This window comes from Gallinula chloropus (assembly GCF_964237585.1).
Source record: "Gallinula chloropus genome assembly, chromosome: 8".
NCBI classification, from domain to species: domain Eukaryota; kingdom Metazoa; phylum Chordata; class Aves; order Gruiformes; family Rallidae; genus Gallinula; species Gallinula chloropus.
In genome coordinates this window covers 4429593-4450499 of record NC_140093.1, presented here as the reverse complement: position 1 = coordinate 4450499, position 20907 = coordinate 4429593, and the positions used below count along the sequence as shown (strand labels likewise).

At 51.1% G+C, this 20907-nt stretch overlaps 1 protein-coding gene across 1 annotated transcript in view; it reads left to right on the top strand.

Moving 5' to 3' along the window:
• Positions 1-20309, top strand: part of NGEF (neuronal guanine nucleotide exchange factor) — a gene marked incomplete at its 5' end in the record, with an annotated part of 37408 nt that extends 17099 nt beyond the window's left edge. The window contains 11 exon segments of the mRNA XM_084267078.1: positions 1570-1844; positions 8417-8577; positions 8788-8940; positions 10849-10978; positions 11738-11812; positions 14204-14293; positions 15433-15596; positions 16647-16802; positions 18816-18895; positions 19301-19405; positions 19974-20309. Coding sequence (XP_084123204.1) covers positions 1570-1844; positions 8417-8577; positions 8788-8940; positions 10849-10978; positions 11738-11812; positions 14204-14293; positions 15433-15596; positions 16647-16802; positions 18816-18895; positions 19301-19405; positions 19974-20146 — 1562 coding nt within the window. The 3' untranslated portion in view covers positions 20147-20309.
• Between the last annotated feature and the right edge of the window lie 598 nt (positions 20310-20907).

The window sequence follows — 20907 nt, the reverse complement described above, 5'->3', positions numbered from 1 at the left end:
GCACCCTCGCTGATGCTGAACAACAGGCAGAAACGCTTAGGGAAGTCGTAGAAGCGCAGTTGTCAGAGAGGAATTATGTAAGTAGGAGCAGCACGCAGAACTTCAGGGGAAGTCTCCTCTCTCCGGGTGCCGTGTAGGAAGCTGACAGAAGCCTGCATGGTTTCCTAGGCACAGCTACCCTTCTTGCTATTTTAATCCGGTGTTGAACATCTTTCCAGGCAGGACAGATAACAGGATACACTCGCAGGCTGCGGTAACGCTGTCCTTGTGCCTGCGCTTCTCCCCAGCACATTTCTCATACGGTTTTAACAGCGCAGAGTACAGAGCCTCGTGAAAGCTGGCCCAGAGGTGTGACAGGCAGTAACATCTACGCTTCTGCCCTCCCCAGACAAACTCCTGACCCATTTGTCTCTCACCTTATTACACATCGAATCTGCTCCCAAGATCCAATATCATGAATCCATGTGGCCAGATCAGTTTGAACCCCTAATGATACAGGCAAAACAGCACCCTTCTTGAACATCAAGGATTTTTCTCTTTGTTTATGTCCTGCTTTGCCATTCAAGTATAAACAAAAGGAGATACTGTAAATTTGATTCGAGCAAGGAGAGTGAATCAGAGCAGGCTCACCCTCTCTTGTCTTTTCATATCTTCTAAATTACATTTTATATTCAAGCTATTAATATTCTGAGTCCGACAGATGGCTCAGAAAGAGAAATGGGACAGTTAGAAAGCCCTAGGAGAGACAAAGCATCTTCTAAAGATGGCTAAGGAATTTCAGGATTCCTACCTTTTTCATGCTGTCGGTTGAAATCAGGGGTGGGGGCAAATTCTGTGCAGTTTTGTCTGCTCCTGAAGCCAGTCGCTGAAACTCAGAGGACACCTTGTGTGACTGACGTGGGGTGAGATGGCAGTGCTGTGGCATTCAGGGACCTTTTGCATGTTAATTTTGTATCTTCAAGTCATCACAGAAACTACCAAGGGAAACAGGAAAAAAACTAATCAACATGATCAAGGCCAACCACAGAGTCACTATCAGAACAAACTCCGAGCGGCATCTTGTCCCAATGCTTCACCTGTCCAGTGCCTTAACAGCAGCTCAGTGTTTCCTCCTTAAGAAATTTCATGGCCATCAAATTGTTCCTTTAAAGTAGTTTAAACATAGCAGTACTCCTTTTCCAGGCACGTGCTTACACATGCCTATCAATCCACCTAACATGTAGCATGACAACATTGCAGAGGAAAATCAAGAAACATTTAAAAGCCCAGGAAATAACAAACAGCTTCTTTTATGCCTTCCGATTCATCATGGATTCATCTGACTGTGTTACTAAATGTTTTGTGAGAGCAGATTGTTGACAACACTTTAGATTTAGAAATGGCCTTCCATTTATAGTTTCCACTTCTGGCTGAAATAGGAATGCTGTAATTGGCTTTTTTGCTCAGCACAGAAGGGATCTCTCTCACCTCTGCCGAGGTGAACTAATGCAAAAAATACCCCTTCCTACAATACATTTCCAGTCCTTTGTCCAGCTGTAACCTCTCAGCCCTGTCAATGTTGCTTCCTAGGGCTCCTGTACCAGGAATATCGAGATAAATCGACACGCCAGGAGATTGAAACCAGGCGACTGCAGGATTCACAGACAGAGCCTGAGGAGAGTTCACCCAGCGAGGAAACCCCATCGGAGGCAGAACCTACAAGTACAACCGAAAACAAAGCTCCACCACAGATCAGTTTGCTGAGGAACTCCAACTCCAGGTTCAACCTATGGCAGGATCTTCCCGAGATCCGGAGCAGCGGCGTCCTCAGCATCCTCCAGCCGGATGAGATCAAGCTGCAGGAGGTAATGGGGGAAGATGGAGTGTCTCTTAACCAGTTTGCTGTTTGAAAGAGAGTGAATTAAGTCAAATGATTAAGGTTTTAAAATGAAAGCTTCACAGCAGTCACAGACAAGCCTTGCCCTGCTGAGTACTTTTCAGTGGTGCACTGGTTAGCACCACTCACTCTTTTTTTTGAAACTGCAGATGTTGTTCTCTGTGCTATTGCTGCTGGACATTTCTGTAGCAAAGAAAAGAACTTCTTTTTCCTTTTCTGAATTGGTGTTAGGAGCAATTCACAAAGGAAGGGAGGGATAACGAAGGGGATCTTACAATAGAGCTTTTGGTTCCCAGTGCACATTAATCCTTTCTGAAGTTACTAGCAGGATACACCTTTTCCACCAGAAATCTTAGAAGAATTCAGCTGCTACCTGTTTTAAATGGGATGGCATTAACAGAAGAGATGGAGATTGATAAACCTCCTTATTTTTAAATGTTGTTACTTAGAGTCTTATGCAACACATAAAAAATGACAGGTGTATTTGCATTGTAGCTGTACAGTGCCGTGACAGCTCTGTTTAAGAGTCACACTGTTAATTTGTAGGGCTGCAGCAAATGGGGAGAGGAGTAGGTGGGGGTAACTGCTGCAATTACTGAAAACATCAGTCACACAACAATTTACAACTGGTTGCTATTTTGGGTAGTGCGGGGGGGCCGAGCGCTCTGTGTCAGTGCACAGCGCTGTGCTTGTAGCCAGCAGAGGAGTTTTCAGTCTGTGGTGTGTGCTGTGGAACGAGCAGTGGGCCTCCAAGGCTCCATCCCACGTGTCCTGTCGTGCTGCACCAGGATTCCTCTGGTGAGACCATCGTGGCAGCCTATCTGTTCGGCTCTGGCTCACATGGTTGTGCCCAAAGTGCTGAAGAACATCTCGGGGTGTGAAGCGGTGCTCCCTACGTCTACTTGGAGATGCACAATCAACAGTTACGAACCCCTGGTGCACACAGTGCCACGGGGCTGTAGCTTCACCGTTACACCGGGAAGGCTCGTCTCGTGAGCTTGCAGGGCTGTGCTGCTTACACCCTTCAGGAGCAGGGACCAGTGTTTATCCACCAGCAGTCCGTGCTGGCAAGCATAGGCTGTCAGTGAGTCAGGGTTATGGCTGAAGGTGACTAAAACCATTCGTTGCTCTGCCCTGTTCTTCTCCTGCACTGGTTATTTCCACATCAGATTTGTTCTGTTTACCTGGCAAAACACGGTGCTTCTATCCGCCAGCACTGCAATAACACAATCTGGCATCTGAAAAATTACAAGCTTTGCTTTTTCTTTCTGCCTCAGGTTTTTGGTTTTGTTGGTTTTGGGGTTCCTTTTTTCACACAGAACCCTTGACTTCAAAGTTTACATTCTAGATTTCCAAACCTGCCACTTGTGTTATGTCCATTAACAGTAGGTGTCTTAAGGAAAAAAAATGCTCTTGTGTCACTAAACCCCAGCGTTAAGTGTGCTGAATTTTCTTCTCTCTGCTTAAATAACAAGGGAAATAAAGCAGATGGAGATGGGACAGCACTGCCTTAAAGAAGTGCTGTGCTTCCCCCTGACGTTAGTTTATCAGAGCTGAAATTGTCTTCCTGTTTGTTCTGGGATTAGCACAGTAAGAGATTATAAAACTGCTCAAAGCCAGAAAGCTGTGAAATTGGCTGAACATTGAACAGATAAAGTAGAGATTTTGCTTTGTGAGGGGTGTCAAGGACAGCAAACGAGGAGGGCTGGAGAAATCACTGAGGCAATTGAAGATTTGATGTTGAAGTCAGCCTTGCTGTAAGCAAGCACTGCTTGGCTAAGTGCATGTAAAGCGTTCAGCTTCAGGTAAATTCCTCCAGCTCTCCTTCAGGAAGTACAGAGCAGCAGAAATTCTGGAGTAAAGGTCTTAATGACAAAAATTGGACACTATTTTCCCTTCAAAGCTGTGGTAAAAACAGGGAGACTAGAAGAGGCTGCAGCTCTTCAGCCAGGAAAGGGAGAACAAGAGTATTCTTTAGACCACAGGGAGGAATATAAGTACACAGACAGAAAGAAAGCTGAAGGAAAGCCCCCTGTTTGCAGCTGAGGAAGGGACCACCACCATAACAGAAAGTTGCTCATCTGCAGTGATCTGCAAAGTGAGAGAGACAAGAGCAGGAAAATCTGATTTTGTTACTGGTGGTGATGGAAAATATCTGAGTAGGTAATTGATAAGAGATAAGAAATGAGATAGGGGTTTTTTTCAAGCATCAAAACAAGCAACTTGACTGGAAGAGCAATGGATGTTTGGAAAGTGACATGAAAGGCAATTTGTCACTGTCCCCACTGGAAAAAATGAGCCAGAAAATGGAGTTTCAGAAAGGAAAACTGAACAAGAAATCCCACAACCCCCCCCCCCACCCCCCCCCCCAGCAATTTCAGAAAAAAAGAATGAAATAATACAGTGTGGCAGCATGGCCCATTAGCCCTGGGGACTCAGAGGGGACTCAGACAGCCATGGCCTCTGCAACACCAGCCTTTTTCATCTGAAGCGAATGTGAGAGCAGCAGGATGTAAAACAGCAGCTGGAAGTGTCACAGAAAATAGGGGTGAAAACGCAGGAAAAGGAAGAACAAAAGGAAAAGACACGTTACAGACCACAGAGGTCAGGGAAATATGATAATTACCTGCTACTGGAATAATTATCAGAAATGACTAAGTCATTGATAGGGTAGTTTTAATTATCCAGACATCTGTTGAGCATCAAACAGAGCAAAACATGAATCACCGAGGGCTTTCTTTTAACTCTGGAGAAACTGTAATGATACAAGAGGAGGAAGGCAAAATAAATGGTGTTTGGGCTCTGACATGGAGTCAACATGGATGAAATGACAGGCATTGTGCATGTTGTGGGAAGAACAAGTGACCAACAAGAAAACACACCCTCAGTTCAGCTCTCTACCCTTCAGTATGTCTGTTTTTATGGTACAGTTTACTAATTTTGTCCTTTTCTGCCTAACTGTAATAATTCTCCTACACTATATTCAGCTTCCACATTTCAGGAGATTCTGAGCTGAGTGGAACTTGCCCCAAACAAACCACTAATGAAAACAGCTTAGCAAAGAATTCTCAGGCCTTGAACCAAACAGTTTTTGCTGAGATGTATGAGCTTTGGTAAGGTTTTTGCCAGGGATTCTTTAGATTATGGTCACTATGGTGTTTGAAAAAGGGGCAGGGACAGACTACTCTGTCGTGGTGTGAATTTAGAGTTGCTGCTGCTCTGGAAATACTCTTTGCTGAAGCAAAAGAGGGATGTGAACCTGGTTGTGCATGCTGGTGACATGGTCTCTGTGTGGAGGAATGCCTCTGACAGGTAGGCAGTCTTTCCCTCCTGTTCCATTTTCACAAAAAACATCCAGAAAATATTTAACTTCCTTTCCCTCTTTGAGGAAACCCTAAGGTTTCAAACCTCCAGAGAGCTCTGTGCTGGACTCCCTGCACTTGTAGCAGGTTGGATGTCAGACTGGCCTTGTGAAGGCAACCAGGTCTGAGAGCTGCTCAGGGCCAGTGCCATGGCATCGGATCAGAACAGCATCCTGCCAAAGCTAGACCAGAATTCCTCCTTCTTACCTGGTGGTTTACATGAAAAGTGGGGTCATCAGGAGCAAATACTTCCAGTCTATGCAGTAAAATACCTTATCATTGCAACAGGAGTTTAGCCCATAGGGTTACTTACTCTTATCTCTGGGGACTCTTAATTTTTCTCTTCTTGTCATCTGTATTCCCTTCTTCCTTGGGCTTTACTTCTCTTGTCCTTTCTCAGTCTCTCTGCCAGAATATAAGGAAAAAAACAGCATAGCTTTTACATGACTATGAGATTTTATGGAGTTAATGACCCAGAGGACTGATGGAACAGCACTGGTCATGCTTCCAAGAGAGAGTTTCAGACTATTTGAAGGCTCAGGAAGGTAGTGGTATGTCAATTGCCATTCAGTTCACATTTTTCCTGGCTATTTTTGCAGTTCTGAGACCAGAAGCTCATGTTCTTTTTTTCTCTAGCGACTGCTTAGAGCTGGTGAAGTTCAGTTATTCCAGAGGGATCCCATCATCACATCGCATGGTTGGATGGCTGATGCCAGTTTAGGAGGTTTTCAGCTTGTACTTACCATTCAGAAGGGAGACAGCAGTGTGGGCTGTTTGGAGGAGGTACTTTGGGTCTGCAGAAGGCCAGCTGCATCTCCAAGATAAATTTAAGAACCCTGTGCCTTGCACATGCTGTGAACACTTCCAGGAGCTTGTCCTGCTCAGTGGAGGTGTTCTTAACTTTTCTAGCACCTCCTTTAAATCAAAAGGCTGTGCATTGGTAGTTTCACTATGGATTTCATGATTTCTTTTGGGTTTCACTGTTTCTTTAAGGGCTTCCACTCTGCATGTGCCCATGCAGGTCCAGCATGCCCCCTCCTCTCCCCCCCCCATCACTGTGGCAGACAGCAAACATGCACAAATTAACCTCTCCAAACATAGGCAGAGGGGCTTCTGCAGATCAGGAAGCCACCTTTTAGATGAGGCAAAGTTGTTTGAGGGTTTAAAGGGGGTGGTGGAGTGGCAGGGCTGGGTCTTGGCTCTCGTGACCATCCTGCAATCAAACCTGGAAGAAAAAAATCCTGGCTTGAAGTGATGGGGAAGCTGCAGTGCAAAATGGCTGGTGGTACCAATCCCCAGGGTAACTGGACAGGACAGGCTGTCCCAGCACGTCCTGTCCTACTCCCTGTTGTATCTTTACCTCTTTCCACTCTTCCTCTTGTTTATTAAATAAAAAGATGCAGTTAAAGCTGCAAGAGGTGCACTTAGGACCTCTCCAGTCATGCAGAGAGATAGGGTGTCCGTCAAGTCCACTAGGTGCCTCAATGAAGCTGCTGGGAGAAGCCAAGCTGATACTCCCTCCACTTTTCTCACTGGGAATCTGGCCTTGGAAAAAGAAACAAAACATCCTCATATTCCTTAAACACACTGACAAAATACACTTGTTTCTGCTTGGCTCTGCCTCCCTTCTGGGCACTGTGCAGTCACAACCTCCTTCTCTGGTGCCAGAAATGACCACCTGTTTGACCTAACTGTCTGCTGGGACTATTTCCTAGGCTACCAACCCCACAAGGAGCTGAAATGTCACTTCAGCTGCTATTTTAGCAGCTCTGGATCAAGTAACATCCTCCTGGCAGCACAGTGTCAGGAATGTAACCGAGGTGCCTGTATCTCAGGTTCTTCTAGGATACATAGTGATACTTCCAGGAAAAGGGAAAAAAACTGATCAGTGAAGACTTTCAAATAGCTACTTTAAAAAGAGACATTAAAAACAACACAAAAAAGGAACAACCAAGCCACAAGACAGCCCCCCAGGTAGTTTAGAAGATATTTTTCCACGTGAAGTGAGACTTTGGCTGAGCTACCAAAAGGTTCCTCTCTCAGTTGTGGCAGCCTGGGTCAGCCCCAGGAAGGAGACCCCCAAGACATACCTTCATCAAGAGATGCCTGGTAGACCTAAGGATTTTTCACCACGTTGAAGCCCTTGGGACAATCATCAATTAACCTGACATAAACTGACAGATCTGGCAGTTGTGTCACCGCTTTTACATACCCCTGAACAATGCTGACAGTTGTTTGCCTGCAGAGTGAGCGAGCTCAGTGTGCTGACAGTGGGCTGTCCCTGCAGCACCTGCTATGGGCAGAACCTTTTACATCACAGGTCAATGAGATGAGGGTGTGTGTCCGAACCAAACTGATGTTTGTCTTTTCTCCTCCCCACACTACATCCCTCACCTAAGGAAACCAGATCTTTCTCCAGAGTTTTCTAACAGAAGCAGCAAGGGCTGAAATTTGGAGATAATTTATGACTTATGGTAATAGTTAGGGACCACTGTGTCTTATGCCAGCCCTTGGTGAACTGGCCAGACAGGAGCAGGGAGCCTTGCTTGGACAGTATTTCCTTTGGGACAGGGAAGATACATTGGAGCGTCACACATTCATGTCAGCTCTACCCCATGGAGCACACGTGGCACAGTGGAACCATGCTGGACACCCCAGCCCCCACACCACAGCTTTTCTAAACTGAGAGCATGGGTGGTGCAAGGAGACCCTCTTGGGTAGCACAGTAAGCAACAATGAGCTGAGCGACGAACCAGCACTGTCGTGATCAGCACAGGGCTGGAGTCAGGTCAAGACTGAATGACACTAGGAAGGAGGGAGGGAGCCCCACGAAGTGCTCTTATGTGCACCAACATCACACTGCTTATATGTAATGAGGAAAAGAAATCATTCTGCTGGAGAGATCCCGTGGAAGGAAATGTGGTCAAAAACCATAGGAGAGACAGAAGGAGCCAGAGCTGATGGCTGAAGGGGGGAATCTTTCCCCTTTAGAGACACTGTCCCGTGTAACACATGGCAGATGCCATCATGGGCTTACCTCTCTCCCTGTGCTCTGGGCCTGGAGGGTGGGTGCAAGGTCCATGACCCTGCAGCACAGATGTTCTCATTAACACTGTGAGTGCCTCTCTGTTGAATTAGAAGGTACCTGCTGATTTCCTTCTCTGTGACTCTCCCCCAGGCCATGTTTGAGCTGGTTACTTCCGAAGCCTCATATTACAAGAGTCTGAACCTGCTGGTGTCTCACTTCATGGAGAATGAGCGCCTGAAAAAGATCTTACATCAGTCTGAGGCACACATCCTCTTCTCCAACGTCCTGGATGTCATGGCTGTTAGCGAGCGGTAAGACAAGTGCTGCTGGGATTTCGTCCAGCTGAATGTCCCACCTCATTTGTAGAGTGCCGGAGGAGCTGAGTAGGGGCGGTCTGTTACCCACTGCCTCTTGAAAGAGCCTCTGGGCATGTTCATTGCTTTGAACCCCAGGGGCTTCTGCTGGGAGTTACCTGGGACAGATGTGTCAGAATTAATACGAGTGCTGGGTTTCTTGTCTAGCTTCCTGTTGGACCTGGAGCAGCGGGTGGAGGAGAACATCGTGATCTCGGATGTGTGCGACATCGTCTACCAGCACACGGTTAATCACTTCTCTGTGTACATCACCTATGTCTCCAACCAGACCTACCAGGAGAGAGCTTACAAGCAGCTTCTGTGAGTGCCAGAATTTGATGCCAAGTTGTTTTGCAAAGCTGTGCTGGTCAGAGGTTTAGCTGTAGTGCTGGTGTGTCTGAGGAGGGGGTAGATTCCCAGGCCTTCCTGCTTTTCTCACTGCACCTACAAAAAGAGGAGAGGATCACAGGCTTTATGGTGCAGGTGAGATGATACAGTGACAGGTACCCACTGAGTAAATTCCGAGCCAGCAGTTCCCAGCTGCAGGAAGTATTCATGGTGTACATAGGGGTGGGGAGACACACACACTTGTGACAGGTATATATGTATTTTCAAACTGCAAGTAGAGGCAAGAGATTGAAAGGCCAAGGCTAACACAGATCTCTGATGACAAGAACAGCAGCTGCTTTTCCCAAGCTTCTCAGAATTAAATATTTTTCCCCCAGAACAACAACATTTTCTTCAAAGTTAAAAAACCCCAAAACATTTTTTTCTTCATGTGCTGGTGTTACACACACAGAGGTTACCGAGGCCTGAAGATAGAATCCAAGATATTTTTGCAGTATTTTTAAACTCTAGCAAGTCCTTCTGGTCCAGTAGGAATTCTCCTACAGCGGCTCAAAACAAAGAGTGCCCTACAAGCTTGTCTTTGAGCAGGAAAGTTAATTTTTCTTTAGTTCCAATGTCCTGGATTCTTTCAGGGCAGCTCATTGCATGTGCTGTACTGTCTTTCCTCCCCACAGCAGCAGCTGGTTCAGGGAAGTATAACAAGCCCAAATCCTTTCTTTTCTCTGCTCTCCAGTTTTTTAGGCAAAAAACCCACCCCAAAACCCCAAATCACTTTAAGGTGCCTCCGTTGAGCTTGGCCAACTGTTCTCTCCCAAAAGGAGGGCACTGCAGGGTTTCCTTCAGTCAGAGGTGAGCAGTATAGCTGCAGAATATAAAGCCTGCCAAGAGCCACCAGCTGAACGCTCAGAAGGAGAGCAGCAATAGGCTGCATTACTTGAGCTTGAAAAGGAGGGTTGGAGACAGAGGCATTCCTACATCGGCATTTAGAGGGCAGCATTTTTTTCGCCTGCGGGAGAGCATAGAGCAGACAGAGAACAGGCTCCCTGCACGGCCTCCTGGCCAGCACAGGGATTGTGCAGCACTCTGCTGAGCCCAAAGGCTGCGGTGGGTCACGGTTCTGCCCCTGGGCTGTTCCTCGGAGGCACGCAGGTCTGCTCTGCCATGGCTCCGGCGAGGCACACGCGTTCCTGCTGCAGCCAGGAGACAGTGGTGAGTCTCACACACAGCACAGACAGGCTGTGCACAGTGGGTGATCCCTTCCCCTCGTGCTGTGCTGCTGCCCAGCACTCCAGCAGCACAAGTCTTCCTCAGGGCCTGGAGCTGCCAGGAGCCATCGTCTTTGACTGCAGCTGCTGGAGCTTGCAAGGGAGATCCATGCAATGCCTGTGCCCTTCTCTGGCCAGATAACGATTCCCATCCTCTGGCTAAGCAGCCAGGAGTAGCCAAGCTCGAGCTGTTTTGTGGCTTGTCTTGTTCTTACGACTCTCAGAATTTCACCTTGTCACAGAGTTCCAACTGTGTAAAGATATATAATTATGCCTCTGACTCATCTACTTGGACACACACCCCATTCACACACACCTACGCACACAGCGCACGCTGCTGAGCTAGATGTGCTAACACATGTGAACACTACCATGGCTTGTACATTAAAAGTCCTTTTTTTTTTTTTCCCTCCCCCAACACTATAAATAGTTCTGGATTTAAACTAAAATACACCTGGAAGCATTCAAGTCCCCTCCTCCCCTCTTCTCTCTTACTGGGAGAGGCCCAGACGGATGCTGTCTCTGGGACTGAACTGCTCTTGGGTCACCAGCCATATACCATAGGCTCAGGCAGGGTAGCACTCAAAGCCCTCACCTTCCCTCTCTCTCTCCTCAGCCAGGACAAGCCAGCTTTCCGGGAAGTGATTTCACAGCTGGAGCTGGATCCCAAGTGCAAAGGCTTGTCCTTTTCTTCCTTCCTAATCCTGCCATTTCAAAGGATCACTCGGCTCAAGCTGCTGGTGCAGGTACAATTTTGCTCTTGTCTCTCTCCCAAAGGTCTTCTGGATCACTCCTGGAATTTTCCTTTGTGACTGAGGCTTAGATACAGCCATGATCAACCCTAGAGCTGGATAAAGCCTTCCCACAGGGTTAGACATTCTCAATAACTATAGAAAACAGATGCCAGCCTCTCTGAGACCACCCCAAAATTAGCATGGAATTTACCATTTAGATTTTACTGAGCAAAAAAGCTGAGAAGGAACTGTGTTGAGCTGCTAGAAGGGGTAGCAACAGTCCTTAACCCATCTGGCTGATGGTTAAGGTGCTGGTGCAGATGCACAGTGCAGAACAGCTGCAGGACGTGGAAATGCTCCATGTGTAATTCCCAACATCACGGTGGCTTGGACCAGACTGTCACCCATCTTCATCCAGTGCTTTGCCACCTTGTCTGAACACTGGTGGAGGACATGCTTCTGGGCTCAGTCCCACATGGTCTTACCCCACTGGGATTACAAATAACACTCTCTGTTAGTGCCAGGTCTAGCTATTTTTTTAATATTAATTTACTTTGATAAAATAGGAGCCTGCTTGCCATGTTTCTTTTAGATATAAGGTCAGATGGGAACAGGTTTTGATGAGAAAGAGGAACTAAGAGGTGAGAGTCTCTGTACTGCCACCTACCCTGTAAATTAGGCTGAGGGCCAGGAATAACTCAGAGCCTAGCAGAGACCTTTTGGTGCTGCCAGGCCGGCGTTGGAGCTAACACAGCCTTTCCTCCTCTGCAGAACATTCTGAAGAAGGTGGAGGAGAAGTCTGACAGGGAAACCACTGCCCTGGATGCACACAAAGAGCTGGAAACGGTAAGTTTGGATGAGCTAACTGAAGGCTGTTGCAATTAAACCAGCGTGCTCATTTCCCCATGCAAGAGAAGAAAAAAGCCCACTCCTGGAGCCATCCCTTTGAGTCCTGTCACTGTGTGTGAAGAGGTTTCTTCAGCCTGCCTTGCTCTCAAAGCTGATCTGATCTAGCAGCACTGAGAGCTCAGTGAGGAGGAATCCCTCACTAACAGCAGATGAGTGTGTTTCTGCTGTAGGAAAGGGCAGGGAGAAGGTTTTCCCTCGGGATCTTCCAAGAACACAAATAGTTTGTGCAGATACCTGAAGGTGACGGGTCCCACTGAGAGAGGTAATTAGCTGCAACAGGCAGCAGAGTACAACTGTGTCAGGCTTCCTCCAATACAGCACACTTCTTCCCCTGACCTGGAATAACAGTTTCTTAATGAAGCACTAAAACCTGCTTTTAGCCCTCCTCCCTGGAGCTGGTGGGTAGGTGTGGTGCTCAGTTGTGCTAGTTGCCACTGGGCACAGAAATCACTAGGATTATTTTCCACCTGGGCTGTTCCTGACACAGTCAGACCAGACAATCCCACCTCCAGGCTACATACCTGAATGGTCTGGGGCAGACTGTTTTGAACCTTCCTCCAGAAGCTTGGGACATCCTCTGAATCCCGTGGTTCAGTGTAAGCATTTGAAGTTGAAAACTGCTAGAACCTCAGCCTGAGGATCGAGTTGCAGCTTCTGATGGATAACACAAGAACAAGGGAGGCTCTTGGCTTTGCCCTGAGCTAGTCTAGGCAGCGTAAGCTTTGGAGATGGCTTGGGATAAAGACAAAGACCACAGCAACCCAGGATGTTCTACGTGCATTAGCATTTGCAGGATCTCTCATGCTGTATCTGGTCTGGCAGCCAGTTGGTTCTCCATTGGTCACAGTCCTGAGGAAGCCTGTTCCTGCAGCGTGCAGATGACTACAACTGCTGATGGAAGAACGCTCTTCCTGTGCTCAGCCATCAGTGACTCACATGATCCATTTCCCAGCTCCCTTCACACAGTTACTTAGCTGCAGGTGTTTGAGTTAAGGTGCCTAACATCCAGCTAGGTACAGGCATCACCACAGAGCTCATCTGGTGCTTATTCTCTCAGTCAGTGTCCTGTCAGAGGGGTAAGAGCTGATCCCGGTTTCAATTCCTGGTGTTCTGGTGGGGTTTGAGTAGCAGAAACAGAGCACTAAGTGGAGCTTGTTCTCCAGTGTAATTGCTCTCCCTGGCTGGTTCTCAGGGGAGTTGCTCCTTACGAAACAGGCAGTGGCATCTGGGTTAAGGTCTCTGCAGGAGGGCAGTGCCTGCATGTCGGCTGTGGTTTTCCAGTTAGAAGTTTGTACTCAGCACACAGCTGGGCTCTGTATGATGAACAGCTCGCTCCCCAGGATATTTCACTGCCTTGGCATCTGGTGCTGCTTGGCAGAACCACAGCATTTGCATCTCTGAAATGAAGATCTTTGGCTTCATTCTCTTCTTGAAGATGATACTGGATATGTACCTTATTTCAAGCGTTATGGACAAGGAATCACAGAATCCCAGACCGTTAGGGGTTGGAAGGAACCTCAAAAGATCACCTAGTCCCATCCCCCTGCCAGAGCAGGATCAGCTAGATTAGGTCTCACAGGAACACATCCAGGTGGGGTTTGTCTCCAGAGAAGGAGACTCCAAAACCTCTCTGGGCAGCCTGTCCCAGGGCTCCATCACCCTCGCAGGGAAAAAGTTTCTCCTTACATTCACAAGGAACTTCCTCTGCTCCAGCTGCACCCGCTGCCCCTTGTCCTGTCATTGGGCATTCCTGAGCAGAGCCTGGCTCCAGCCTCCTGATCACTCACCTTTTACATATTTATAGACATTGATGAGGTCACCCCTCGGTCTCCTCTTCTCCAGGTTAAGGAGCCCCAGCTCCCTCAGCCTGTCCTCATAAGGAAGAGGTTCTATTCCATCATCTTAGTGACCCTGCACTGGACTCTTTCAAGAGGTTCTGTGTCCTTCTTGAACTGAGGGGCCCAGAACCGGATACAATATTCCAGATGGGGTCTCACCAGGGCAGAGCAGAGGGGGAGGATGAGATACATGGTGTGTCACAAGCCATTGCCTTCACTGGCTGGTTGGGTAACAACCCAGTGCAGTTCAGTATCTCATTGCAGCAATCTGATGTGTCCTCTGATAGTCAGCTTCCAGCTGTGACACCTTTGGGGTTTTTTTGGAGGACTTTGGTGGGGTGGGGTTTTTTCCCCCTTCTTTCTTTCACACAAGTACAGAGCTGACAGCAGAGCTTGGCTTGGTGGGTTCCCTGCCACGGTCAGGCCTTTCTGCGCTGTCCACCACTTACTGCTGAAAGCCTGGAGGCCAATCTCTCTGCTCCGTTCCCAGGTGGTGAAAGCCTGCAATGAGGGCGTCAGGAAGATGAGCCGAACGGAGCAGATGATCAGCATCCAGAAGAAACTGGAATTCAAGATCAAGGTACCCATGTAGGCTGGTGACCCTGTGCAGACAGCGAGCCAGCAGCGTCCAGGTGCTGCGCACACGTACCTGGCGGCGCTAACCGAGTTGCACCCCTGTGAGCCAGCAGCTGGGTGGTGGGCTGGCCCCCACGCTGTTCCCCTCTGAAGCCTTTGGAAGGGTCGCTGCTGCTGCAGGCACTGCAGGGGTGCTGCAGAGACCAGGGGCAGCTCTGAGGCCAGCATGTGGGGTGTGAGACACGGTGGCATCGAACTGCCTGTGCACAGCGGGTGGCTCCTGCTCCAGCACTCGGACCTGGCTCCCCCTCTCCTCAAAACACAGGTCAGCTTTCCCCTGTTATTTTAATGCTTAAGTGATGTTGAAGGAAGGTGAAAGCTGCAAAGCAAAATGCTTTAAAGTGGTTAGAATACCAAAACAAAGACTCTCCCACCATTCTAATTCATCCCTGCATTCATGTGCAGTCTCTGATTACCTGCCTGTGGTCTCAGGGAATGCCTGATCCATGCCTAGGGCTGCCTGACCATTTAATACCTGCCATGGATCTCCAGTGCAGGGTATGAAGCTGCCAGTTCTTTTCTCCAGTGTTGCTGGAGATGCTTTCTGAGACCTATCTGCTTCACAAACTTTAAGGAGTGTATTTAGGTTCCCAGCAATCTTTTTACGTACCTGAGCAGCTGAAGCAACAACAACAACAACAAAAAATTGAGACCAATTGTTTGGAAAAGTGACACTGGATGCCCCAAAAATGTGATTTTTCCAGAGCACTTTGCCAGAGTGTCAGGGCTTGGCCAGAGTCCACAGGACAGCACTGGGATCCCCCAGAGAGAGATCAGGCACGGCCTGGCAGTTAAATCCAGCACTTGGCACTCCAGCATCCCAATCCTTAAGTGTTTGTTCATTCCCAGGCCCCTGCTGCATCCCTGTCTGAGCTCTGTCACGCTCTGGGCCGGGTTGTGGGGTGGATAGCAGAGCATGCTGTCCTCTGTGCAGCTCTGCTCCATCGCCAGCAATGGAAGTGGTGGTGATGGGAGCCCTCCACTCCTCCTTTACTATCTCTTGTTGCTTCCAGCATCTTGACCTCACAAGCCCATGGTGTTTTGCTGCTCTCCTGATCTTTGCTGTCTTCTCCTCCTTTCTAGTCTGTGCCCATCATCTCTCACTCCCGCTGGCTGCTGAAGCAGGGGGAACTGCAGCAAATGAACGGGCCGAAGACATCGCGAACGCTTCGCACCAAGAAACTCTTCAGAGAAATCTACTTGTTTCTCTTCAATGATCTGCTGGTGATTTGCAGGCAGATTCCTGGGTGAGTGCAAAATTCGGGTAGTATGTGGCACACTCCATCCTGTTTGTCCCCAGTTTATCCCAGCTGGGGTGCTGTGCTCCCCATCCTGTCCCCCAGGCACAAAGAGGGTGTTATGGTCTGACCCAAAGGCAAGGTGTCTACCTTTGAGATGCTTCGTGGGTGGCACAGCGCTCTCCAGCTGAAAATTCCTGGCAAACAGGACTTTGGCAGGGGGGTTGGACCCGATGATCTCTCAAGGTCCTTTCCAACCCCTACGATTCTGTGAGGTTCTGGGCCAGGTCCAGCATGGACCACATGGTAGCGATGAGCTACATCAGCTGGTGGGCTGACCCAGGAGATCTGTCATCCTGTTGAGAAGCAATTTATTTATTTGACTCATCGCTGCCTGAAGACCAGCTCAGGCTCAGTCAAACTTCTGAGCAAGCAGGCTACAAAATCTAGAGCAGCAGGGAGGGGTGTAAATTTGGGCCTGAGGCTAGCGGTTATGTTTGTCATGGTGTAACCTGCCGCAGGAGGAGAACGTCATCACGCTCAGGACCATGCCTTGTGCCACTAGACACCAGTGAAATACAGCAGCACAAACAGCCGTGTCCCAGAGAACAGCAGGTTCTTTGTAGCATTAACTGGGCTCACCAGTAGAGAGCATCTCGCTAGCCCAGCGCTTCTAATAAACATGTCGCCGCGGTGTCTGTACGCCTGGAAATGTTTTGCTTCTGCGGCAGCTTGTACCCAGCAAACACAGAGGCAGCTCACAAACGGGAATGAATCACGCCTCACAGCCCCCTTTGAGGGAGCACCGCCTGCCTTTCGGGCACGGGGAGCTCAGACAGAGCAAGCAACTTGTTTGAGGCCGTGTGGGATGCCAAAGGAGAGGGTCTCTCGCGTTGCGGTGGGTTTTCACAGCCAGCCGCTCATTCCTTCCCATAGCAGGGCAGCTTTCACCCTCCTGCCACGCAGAGGCTCCTGGGCTGCGTCTGCACCACAGTTCTGGGTGGCCAAAAAGTCTCCTGGGGTGACTGCAGTTTTTCCTAATCCTCTAACCTCTCCTAGGGACAAGTACCAAGTGTTTGACTCGGCTCCCCGGGGGCTTCTGCGGGTCGAGGAGTTAGAAGACCAGGGGCAGAGTTTGGCCAACGTCTTCATCTTGAGGCTGCTGGAGAACGCAGATGACCGAGAGGCCAGCTACATGCTGAAGGCATCGTCCCAGTGAGTACAGCAGCACCCCACACCCCTGCCAGCACTCGGCAGTGCCTGATCCCTGCACCCATCACCCTGCCTGCACAGAGGGAGCTTTCTGGGCTTACCAGGCTCAGGCAGGCAGAGGTCCTGCTGCCATGGTTGGGCCAGCCCCACAAACCCCTCTGCCCAGTGTCACTGCCCCAAGCTTGCCCTCGGTCTCTAGGCACTAGTGAGCCAGGCAGGTCTCTCTCCTGTACGGTGCCCGCGCAGCATCGGGGTCAGACAGGTGCTTTGCATTCTGGAACAGAGAGGTCAGGAATTGGCTCCAGGGCCTGCTTTACAGCCTGCAGCTTAGTCAGAAAGTAAGACCAAGTAGGATGCCCACTGTGCACACTCCGGCTCCCTAACCTGATCATTGCAAAGATCAAGGCTGCACCTGACCAGCCCTGTGAAGCAAAAGTAGCTCCTGCTTGCAGACACAGGCAGAGGAGAGGCTCTTCCTCAGCACCTTCCAGAGCTGCTTCCCATCTCACGGGGCCACCTTGTCTCCCTGGATACAGGTTTCTTTGGCTCACTGATTCTTCAGCCTCCTAACAAGCTCAGACCGGGCCAGTGATTCAGCAGGGCTAACAGAGACGTGACTGGTTCAGAACTCAGGGCACAGCTCTCCCACTGACCCAAGCTTTACCAGGCCCACACCTTGCCCAGGCACGGTGCCCGCGCTCTCACACACGTACGCGTCCCACCAGTTAAGCAGCCACCGCAGGTGATGCACACCCCACATCACCTGTTGACAGCTTCACTGTCAATAGGCCCATGTTCCACATCCACACCCCATAACGGACACCAGCTCCTCCTGGGACCATGTCCTGCTGCCCCCCCAGGGCTGCACCCTGTACCCCCAGCGCAGCACCGGCACTGGGAAGACAAACCCCCCATACAAGCAACCGTACCTTGTCCCCAGCCACGTGCCTGCAGCTTTGCTGTACTGAAAATAGAGATGTCGGTCACGTTATGCAGGGCAGATGCTCTGCTGATGTCTGTGAGACTTCACTGCGCAGGAACGATGAAACCAGGCCAGGGTTTGCCCCAGCTCAGAGGAGGCAATCGCAGCTCTGTGCTTCGGCACCCTGTCCTGTCTCCTTGATGGCCAGGGTGGATCTGGGATCCAGCATATGGCTTGCCAACAGGTCTCTTGCTCCAAAATGGGATGTAGTGATGGCTGGAGGCTGCTGTTCCAGAGCTGCAGCAATGGTGGGGGCAGTACAGGGCACAAACTGGAGAGCTGAAGAATTAGAAGAGACAAGTGGGTGCCAAGCAGAGGCTGCTGCATCTATTCCATGGGCTCTTGCAGCTTTGCCCAGCTCTGAACCCACACAGCAGTGGTGACCAGCTGGGCAACAGCTCACAGCCAGCACCCTGGGTGGGCTCTGCCAGGAGCTGGCAGGGCATTTGGGCACAGCCGGTCACGGGGGCAGGACTGCAGCGCAGGGGGGCCCCTCACAGGCTCAGAGTTGCTGGTGGGGGTGAGCAGAATCCAGAGTGCCCTTCAAGGGGCCACATGCAAGACTGGCCCACAGAAGCACGGCAAGCCCCTTGGTTTGGTCTCTGGGTGCCAGCCCCGGGGCTCATCCTGCATGTCTTCACGGCACCCGGCCTTTGGCTGGTTTTCAGTGGTCCTTGGCATCGCGGCTGGGTCTGGTGAGGTGCTCACACAGGTCTCTTGTCTCAGGCCTGAGTTCATCTGCAAGTGAATCCATTGACTCTGCCTTTTAAATGTGGGAATAAACGGTTCCTCTAACTGCTTTTCCCCAGGAGGAACTGCTCCTACTGCCCGAGGCTTGCTGCAGGCCTCGCAGGGCACTGCGGCAACATCCCAACAGGGGGTGCGAGAGGGGGCTCAGTGTCACCAGTGAGCCTGGGGGGACAGGCAGGAAAGAGCTGGGAGAGGAATGAGGAGCCCGGGGCTGGCTGGGCAGGAGAGCTGGGGTTCCTACAGCTGCCTTGTGCTCATGGCTCCACTTTGTCTCCCCTGAGCAGGAGCGAAATGAAGCGCTGGATGATTTCGCTGGCCCCAAACCGGAGAACCAAGTTTGTTTCATTCACATCCAGGCTTGTTGGTAAGAGGAACATTATAGGAGCCAGGCACTCTTCATCCCTACCCCAGGGCACCTTATTCCACCCTCAGCCTGGGCCCGGGCTGTCTGTCAACACCAAACCCTCTCCCTGGGATCCCCTCACTCTTCCACCACCACCAACCCGCTTGTCTCAGCCCAGCTCCGGCCTCACTCCCCTTGCTCCCCTCCCCTCCAGCCCCAGCTGGGCTGCAGCAGCAGCCTCCTCCCGCCTGGGCCACTCATGGGTGGCTCTGGGTGCTGTGCACCCAGCTCCCTTCCCCACAGAGACACTCCCCTTGGGCCCTGGGGCACCCCTGGGACTCTATGGGGTTCTTACCGGATCAGCATGACAGTTGGCAGCGGGCTCCACCCCGGCCCGGCCCTCACTCTGACCTTGTTCCCTGGCAGACTGCCCGCAGATCCAGTGTGTCCACCCGTACGTGGCCCAGCAGCCAGACGAGCTGTCCTTGGAGCTGGCCGATGTCCTCAACATCCTGGACAAGACGGATGATGGTACTGGGGAGGGGAAGGGTGGGCTCTGCTCTAGGCAGGCAGCTGCAGCCAAACAGGAGGGACTCTCTGGCCAGGGAGAGACGCCCTGCACCGGCATCACAGCCGAGGGAGCCCACGGCAGGAGGGAGTCACTGCCTGCCCTGACACTTGGCACACCCAGGCTGCTGCCCTGAGCTGTGGCAGGGCTGGCACAGCCACGTGACCCAGTGCTGCTCACACCTCTGTGCTCCACACCCACCTGGTCCTGCTCCCTGGGGCACACTTGTAGCTGGTGGACTTGCTGCTTTGGTCTCTGCTAGGGACCACTTCTGGGGCAGCAGAGGGCACGCAGTAGCAGCAGCAGTGGCTTTCTGCTGGGGTTTCTTGAGCTTGTCATCCAAACACGGTGCTGCTCAGGCGAGTGGGCTTCCTTGGCCAGACTTCCAAGCTGCCTCTCCTCTGGCACAGGCCTCAGAGGCTTCCAGAAGGTGCTGCCAGCTCCATAATAGGCTCTTGCAGCACAACTGTCCCAGTACGGGAGTGAGGGCCAGTCCTCCCCCAATTTATCCCTGTCTCTGTCTCTGTTCAGGTTGGATATTTGGGGAGCGGCTTCACGACCAGGAGAGGGGCTGGTTCCCCAGTTCTATGGGGGAGGAGATCCTGAACCCCAAAATCCGAGCCCAGAACTTGAAGGAGTGCTTCCGGGTGCACAAGTCAGACGACAGCCAGCGGAGGAAACTGGGCAGCAGGAACCGCCAATGACCACTGGTGTCCCCAAGCATCTGGAGCATCTCTGGGAGAGGGGCAGAGGCTGCCGGCTGGGAGGACGTGGTGGTGCTGCTGTGGGCCACAGTGCGGGGTCCCGTGTGCCAGACCAGGCACAGGCACCCCTGAACAAGCAAAATACAGTCCCTGGGCTCCCTGACATGCCCCCTGTAGCACTGATCCTTCCCTGGAGAGCAGTGCTTCCAGCTGGTTCAAATAACCCCTTCTGGGTGTTCATTAAAGCCCCAAAGAGCATGAGCCAGGTGGGTGCCAGCAGGCCAACCCCTGCTCCCTGCACCTGTGCCAGCCTGGGCCGGGCTGCCTGGGAGAGGTGCGTGGCCAAGCCACGGCCAGGCGCTGCCTGTCACCCAGTCTGGGTGCTTGGGGCTCATCGCTGTTCCCTGAGTTCGGGGCCCTCCTACAACTGATCCAGTTTCTACCCCAGTAAGATGCAGAGGAGCTGCCTCGCCGCCTCTCACACACCCCACTGGCACCGGGCTGGGGTGAACCCCAGAACTCCCCCCTCCTCCCCAGTCCTGCTGTGAAGCCGCTGGGCCCATTCCCACAGGCAAGACCCTCGCCCCATTTCCAGCGAAGGGCTCCGAAATTCTCCATGCCCAGCCCCACTCCACCAGCAGCCCGACCTTGCCAGCCCTGACCTGCGTCCCTGCCCACCCAATGGCCCCGACGCCGCGGCTCACCCCCTCTTCCACAGCCGGCATCCCTCAGCAGAGCCGCTGCAGGAGTCTGGCACTGCG